At 33.8% G+C, this 8,122-nt stretch overlaps 1 protein-coding gene across 3 annotated transcripts in view; it reads left to right on the forward strand.

The window, feature by feature from the left end:
* The window catches only part of LOC126475027 (5'-nucleotidase domain-containing protein 3), a 137,894-nt gene extending 132,024 nt beyond the window's left edge, over window positions 1–5,870 (forward strand). For all 3 annotated transcript variants that reach the window (XM_050102571.1, XM_050102579.1, XM_050102587.1), the window contains one exon: window positions 1,928–5,870. In XM_050102571.1, the coding sequence (XP_049958528.1) occupies window positions 1,928–2,132 (205 nt within the window). In that variant the 3' untranslated portion in view covers window positions 2,133–5,870. The remainder of the gene's footprint in view (window positions 1–1,927) is intronic.
* Window positions 5,871–8,122: the final 2,252 nt, after the last annotated feature.

Genomic DNA, 8,122 nt, shown 5'->3' on the forward strand with positions numbered 1-8,122 from the left:
GAATGTCTCTCCGCCCTTTATGCACAATGACCGGAGGAGTACTACAAGTATGCCGCTGCTCCTGCATTGTTGTTCAACACCGAACACACATAGAACCTTTCCAAAGACAGTAAGACACTGAGATCAGACGTGAACACTCGATATGGCAGGGTAACACCACAGTCTAACATAAACTGTGGTAACACTGAGCTTTCAGCTGATCTGACTTACCGCACCACTAATGGTACCTTCATGGCAACAAAGCCAAGAGGCGGGCCGAATCACAGCCTGCAACCCTTGCTGGCGGCAGGCAGTGGCCGTGACCTTGAAGACTCTACTTTCATGCTGGCCACTCAAGTGACCTCCTTCATGCAACTTTGACCACAAATATTGTCTTACATCATTGATTGAAAATGCAAACGAGAACATCAACTGGCAGAATTTGAATTACTCAGAGCATCTCTTGCAGTTGCCTTAGGATCTTCTAATTTCTTGTGCCTTTGTCCCACTTGGGTGCATGGTTGGCATGGTTATTAACAGATTTGGCAAGGTTAATTTAAGGGTTGGGTGGATGCCCATCCTATAGCCACACTGTTATCACCCAGGATGAAATATGTGCACCCCAACTGTCTGTGTGTAGCGTTATTCATTTGAAAGTGAGCAAAAGCTTTTTAAATCTGCCTAAAAATCATTCTCAATGATTAATGGAAAATCTCATATAAAGACGTGAAACAAATACTAACAAAGAGATAGAGGGGCTGGCCAGTACTTACCTCAGCTCAGTACAGCCGATAGATAACACAAAACAGAACAGAAAATTTACATTCCTTGTCAAACCCTACAATATTCCCAGACCGCCTTCTCTACCCAGCGGTTCCTACCCCTGTAACCGACCCCGCTGCAAAACCTCCCCCATGCATCCGCCCACAACCACCTACTCCAGCCCCGCTACTGGTAAAACATACACAATTCGAGGCAGGGCCACATGTGAAACAACACGTCATTTATCAGCTGACATGCCTGCACTGCACAGCCTTTTACATCGGTATGACGACAACTAAACTGGCTGAGCGCATGAACGGGCACAGGGCGAAATCTGATAATTCCAAAATAAATTGCAATGTAATTTTAAATAGAAAAAAATGGCACAGCCGAGAGGAAGATATATTTGCCGTAATAAATAAACTGACAACTGACAGTGTCAGTTGTGTTTTACTTGATCTTGTAGTATTATATAGTACTTGTTATAAACAACAGAGCAAGAATTCAAAACATTCAGTATTGTAAATTTATTGAACAGCAACAATTTTGAATAGGCTTTCTAATGCTGATGAAAATACAGAATGCTATTCAGAGATTTAATTTATTAGATTATCAATTAAATAATATTTCATTTTTACTAGATAGTCCTTGATCTTCTTTGGAAAGTTACTGACATATACATGATTCTGCCATAGATGAAATTTTTAAAAAAATGAAGGAAAAGTGACCATGAAATGGGTAACACTGTTGTTTCTCCAAGATGCAATTTTGAACAAAGAAAAAGAGTTCTTCCATTTCTTCTTTCACATTTTGTGGCCAAGCATTTTTTTTTTTTTTTTTTTTGTATAAATATAATACAAGCATATTTATACAAGTTTACTTAACTTTTTATACAAATTGTAATACTATCCAATACAATATTACACTCCAAAATTTATAGTTTATTGTACAAGGGAAGAGAGTACATGCAACAGTGCTAAGAGGCTGAGCAACAAGAAATAATATGAATCCACTGGTGTTTGGATCAATAATTTCTAAACTGTGAGATCATTATTTGTACCTTGTTTAGTGTTGTTTATGCTTGTATTATGTTTGAAGAAAAAGAAATTTGTTTTGCTGTATGTAATTTAACAGCTGTATTTATTGGCTGCGTTTATAGGTTGACATTTTTCGTTTCTACTTGCAGGCACAGGATCAAGAATGTGTTCAACGAACAATTTGGCAGTGTTTTTCGAACTTATCACAACCCTACATATTTCTCAAGGCGCTTGTTTCGCTTTGCAGACATATATACTTCCAACATTACAAACTTGCTCAATTATTCTGTGAAGCACACCTTCTATCCACGTAGAGGTGTTATGCCTCATGAATATACCTCATATTTTGTTTGAGAGAAAAAGTATTTTACTTTTATTTGCAAGCAGCTGTAAGATATTGACAAAAGTAATGAATTGCTTTAATTGTAGAGTGTGTAAAGATGTAATTTTGGAGGAAGATATATGTGATTGACAATAATTAAAAATGAAATATAATTAGCACATCACAAAGAATTAAGTAACTCTCCTTTGTGTGATGTATTTCATGTTTGGAATTTGGAGAAAGTTCTCATAAATCATTGGCTTTATTTTTTATCAGTATGTTATAGCTCTGACTTTTACAAGCAGGCATTCTGACAAGACTTCTTTTTTTGTCATCTTCAAAGGAATGTTGGAGCTGTTAAATGAAACTGTTTGCAGGACACAAATATTTCTCTTGTTCCTAGCAGACTAGTTTTTAATTAGGTAGTTCTAATGGTAACAGTATTGAATTAGCATATGTACTTTTTAAATTTTGACACTTTTGCATTATAGTTTTATATCTTTTGAATTTACTTTGCAACTTTAATTTAAAAAAAGGTCATCAAGCTTGTGACAGTATTGAAAAGATGATCATGAGACTTCTTGTATTATCAGTTGTGGAAAAATTGCTTGCATTGCAAATTAAATGAAACAATCACTGTTGGTATATACAGCGTGTATTTGTAAAGTTTCGTCTATCCTGTCAAAGAAGTAGTCACCAGCTATGTGAATGTATTCCATAAGTGTAAGGGATATAGAAAATTGCACTCAGTGGCACAGGGAAAAAGTGCAGACTGTGAATAAAACCATGCTCATTAGACATACAGGTCAGATATTAACCATAATTTGTTTGTCATTATGACAATTAAAACTAGGTCCTGATGGATGGAAGACATTGACCGTAACCTGTCAAAACTCCAAAGAACATGGCGCTTATTTTTTCCTAAACTTAACTCTCCTATGGGAGCTTAAAACAAACTAGGAGAAAATAGAAAACAAACAGAACACAGAGTTATGATTGATGCTAATAGTAGTCTATTGACCAAACAGAAGTCACAATTGAGAAGCAAAATTGAGGAAGAAATGAAAACAAATTTTAAAAAATGATGATTCACTAAAATGAGAAAACAGGTAGAACAGAAGTGACACAAATTAAACTGGAAAAGATAGAAACAAAATGGAATTACAATTCATTAAATTTCAGGAGTGCAGCTTCATAAACTCTTATTTCTTCTTTTAAGCTGTATAGCTTCCAGCCTTTTTCAGAGTAAGCCAATGGACTGAAGCTGCACGATTCATTCTGTTCTTTTAAGCAAAAACATCTTTGTGAGTTTATTAAAGAAATGACCTGATTCATGATTTTTCCAGGTTGTAACTCCCATATCTTTTAATTAAATTCTTCATAAAGATGTTCTTACAGTGCAGCATTGATAACCCAGAATGGTGCAAACATTTAGGCACAGATTCAGTTTATGTGTTCTCTTTGCTGCTCATCAGTGTCTCTGGTGCTTATGTGTTTGTGGTTTACAACAATGAAATGAGTTATTGTAATCTCAATCAGTCAGCTCACTCTGAAAATGGCCAAGAGGTTTCTGGCCAAAATATTAGAAGAAGAAACAGAGTTTATGCAGCTGCACTCCCAAAATTTAATGGATCAGTTATTGCACTGCGAAAACATCAAGAGACACAAATCTGAATCCTGTCAACAGAAAAGAGTAGACATGCACAAAGATAAAGAGCAAAGCAGAAGAAAGCATGAGATAGGGACCAAGAAAGAGCATTGCATATGATAAAATAAGTCAGAAGGGGATAATACCAAAGCCATTTTATCTCTACATCGTGTCTGACTGTACTTCATCCCTGATGTCAACAAACAATTAAACTCTAATTTTCCCATTAAAAAAAATCATAAAAGTATTATTTTTACCATTACCTTGGCCTTCCTTTTCTGCTAACTTGGCTTCAGTTCCTGGCAAATGAATCTTAGAGTCAAAAAAATTGTGATTTGTGTTTAAATGGGCTTTCTTGTGTGAACTTTTTGGGTTTTACAACTTTCAAAACAAACAAGAATTGCTTATGTTCGTACAGTTTGAATTATCTTTTCACTTTTTTACTCATATTATATTATCTGCACTCACTTTCATTTTTAACATTACTTGAAATCCAGTCCATTTAGAAGATTTATTGTTATTAATAAAATAAGGTGGAGTTTATTGCTATAGATTTTTATATATTTGTATGTCACTGTTGAAATTGTCAGTAATGTTGTTATTCTTTTAACTGGCATCTCTCTATAAACAGTAATGTTTGTTGAACTTATTGAAAAAGTTTAAGAGCAGTAGGAAAATTATCTTTGAAAAATAGTAATCCAGTTGCCAGTTGCTGAATTTAATTAATACATTTTGTTATCATTTTGTTTATGGATTTTTATTGATTCAAGTAGTTAATGGACACAAAGACTGTCACTCCAGCTGTTAAAATAAATATATTTACTAACAAAATTTTTATGTCATATTTGACATTTTGACTACTGTCTGTCTCTTTATATGTGAAAGAAGTACATTTTTTAAACAGAACTTTCTTTCTACTAAGATGTATTTGAATGAATACAACAAAGATTCTGTGAAGAACATGATTAAACTAAGCAAAAAGTGATGTGTAAGGCATCAGTCTTATAGGAAAGCTCTTAATTTTTCAACTGAATATTAATGAGAATTGTATGACAGGTAGTTAATCTCTCATGTGGTTAATTTGTGATTTTTACTGTTCCTTGTTTCGTAATATATGAACACAGGCAACTTCATTACAAATACATTTATTTCATTGAAGATTTGCAGCTATTGTATGATGAATACTTTGAATGATAAGAGGAAATTAAGCACAGATATGTATTTACTGCATTACTGTTGTTACAATATTGTCCTGAACAGTTCATCATGTTTTGGGAAAGGACAAATGATTCATTTTTGTATTTTTTTATGTATTACCTTTAAGTGAATTTTTATATATTTATATTTTTGTAATTTTAGCTTTTTGTCAAATTCTTAAGTGCCATACCATGTCAGAAAGATACGAATTGACCAAATACAATTGATAAGCTGAACAGGCAACAGGTTACATTCTTACGAAGAAGTTTAACTAGTCATTTTTAACTATTACTAGTACAAATCAGCCATGCTGCAGACTTATTAGAACTTCCACAAATTATTTGTGTAGAATACCATTGGAATATATACTGTAGATGCAAGAAATAAATGCTTGATGATTTAGAAATGAAATATGTAAATGGAAATGTCATTATTTTCACTTTTAAAGTATTAGTAGGAGAGGAATTTCTGTGAAGTCTAGTTTCTTTATGTTATACATAAAGAGATCCACACTGAAACTTTATTTGATTTCATGTCATCCATGACATTGCTGTATTCCAGTAAATGGATGTGACAAAATTTACACCATGACTTCAGAAGTATTATTGTACCCTGTAACTATATATTGTTGTTTTGTTATAAAAATATTTAATAAATAAATGATAATTTGAGATGAATGTTCCTTAAATTTGGAGAAGGTGAATACTGTTATGAAGCATTTGATTGCTTCTGAGAAATATTTTTTAATTCATCTTGATAAATACATTGACACAGAAATCTTGAGATTCGCAATTAGGTGTCTCGGATTATTTTTTGTATAAAAATACCTCTTTCTCTTAATTGATTAGAAAATACTCATTTAGATCATGACTTATTGTAACACACAGGAATTTATATGTATTATAAAATATAACAGTATTTTAAATGTGTTTTCTTCCTTATTTAAAGTTGTGCAATTTAATGTAACTTACGTTGTTATTGCACCTTACAGTATAAATCAAATTAACAGACACATGTTCAGTCATGTATGCCATCCATTATTTATTTATGCTGAGTACCACTTACAAGTCACTCCTGCACTGCATTGTTTTTGTGCATTGTAAACTTGGGCATTAAATGGTCCCTTGTTCTTAAGTTAACCATACCAAATAAAACACAGATGTTTGTCTCATGGCATTGAACTAGATAAACCAAATAAAACACAAATAAAGTAATGTAACTTTTATGTTACATATATGTGTTGTACAGTGCTCAGAGACAGTCATTAACTGTTCATCAGTTACTCACAAGTATTAGTAATTCGCTTGAATTGACAATAACATCAGTGTTTTGTGTCTCATAACCAATTAAAATTTTGAGTTGCAACTTTGGACTACCCTTATTTATAAATTACAACTGTCTCCACGGCTGGAAACAGCTTTTAATGAAAATCATAATGTGCCCTTCCTACACAGGAAGTCATATCAAAATATTGTGTGTTGTCATTAGTATTTTGTATCAACAAATGGAATTCTCATTCTGATATGTGGATTATACTAGAAGACTTCTCTACAATTGCAGTGGCAGGCTGGACCTAACATACACACATTCATAGAACAGATGGATGAACAATCATGATCTATAATGTGCATTTTTAACTTGCAGTATAATGAATAATCCATTAAATTTTGGGCATGCAGCCATGCAAATACTATTACTTCAACTGATATTTTGGCACTATTATCAAGCCATCCACAGACTGAGTTGAGACTGACAACAAGGTGCCAAGCAAAGCTTTATATACTTCACTGCGGCAACCAAAATATCAGCTGAAGAAATGGTATTTGCACTGCTTCATGGCCAAAATTTAATGGAGGATCTGTAGTATATAGCCAGTTCTGAAATTAGCTTTTCAGACAATGACACCACAATGAGTTAATACTGTAGACTGGTTCTGCTTCTACCTTTAAAGTTTGTTGAATTAAAAGCATAGGTGTGAGATGGAATGCAAAAAGGGACCTCTTGTTGAAAATTTTGGATTTTGTTCCATTGTAATTTTTATGTTCAGCAGATTTATATCTCTAAATTTCAGTGAGTTATGACAGGTTGAATATTGGTGATGGAAAATAGATGTTTTTAGATAATGTGCTTTAAAGTTTCACTTCACTACCATTGTGTATTCTGTCATATTTAAGAAACAAATTGTGCATATATATTATCTTTAAAATGCCCTCTGTCAAATGGTACAGACTTTACTAAGTTAACATTACACATTAAGTGGTTAACTCCTTCAGGCCTATAGCATTTTACAATGCACAAAAATTTAAAACCAAATAAATTGGTCCCGAATTGAGAAAAATTAGCATACCCCGCACAGCTTTCTTCTAAAAATATGCATTTCTTACTCTGTGCTAAGTAATTTTTAGAGCAAATTTTGGTTTTGAAGTCATTAATGGGTCCAAAACTACCTACAATTTTGAAATCATGAAACAACCAAAAATAGATTACGTAGATCCCATGTTTTATAGTGGCCAAAGGATTTGGTTTTCTGTTTCTAAAGTACTTTTCTGAAGAGGCTCAAGGTCATTCACAAACAGCATTTTCACTTCCTCTTCTTCTTCTTCTTCTTCTTTGGTTCTAGAATAACTGGCTGGTGAGATTCTGCCTCAGAATCCTCATTGTCACTGACTTGAGGCTTTGGTTCTGCTTCAGAACACAGAATCAGGATTTCCACAGGTTCTGGAAAACAGGGAATTTCAAACATGTCAGGGAAATCAGGGAAATTTGAGAAAACACTGGAAAAATCTTGTTTTTATCTCAGTAGATGAAATGGTTTGTTTACTGAGTTGTCATGCATCGCTGTTGGCTGGGTGCAGCTGACTACGTTCATTGCTTCCCTACTCCTTCATTACAACTTCCTACCACTCCCCTCAGTTTGCAATCGAGAAGCAGTGAGGCATTAGTGTTTTGTTTGGATCTGATTCGGAGAGACTGTAGATGCAGCAGCCAGAGATGGGAATCATGTGTGCACGAGTTGTGTCTGAGTGATTGTGTGAATGTGTTGTGCACTCTCGTTTTCTGACAAAAGCTATGGCTGAAAATTTAGGTGTGAGAGTATGATTGTCTTTTCTATGTGCCTGTCTGCAGCTCAGAAATCATATTTACAGTGCATTGCTACCTATCCTCATTATTATTGAT

Source organism: Schistocerca serialis, chromosome 1 (assembly GCF_023864345.2).
Source record: "Schistocerca serialis cubense isolate TAMUIC-IGC-003099 chromosome 1, iqSchSeri2.2, whole genome shotgun sequence".
NCBI lineage: Eukaryota > Metazoa > Arthropoda > Insecta > Orthoptera > Acrididae > Schistocerca > Schistocerca serialis.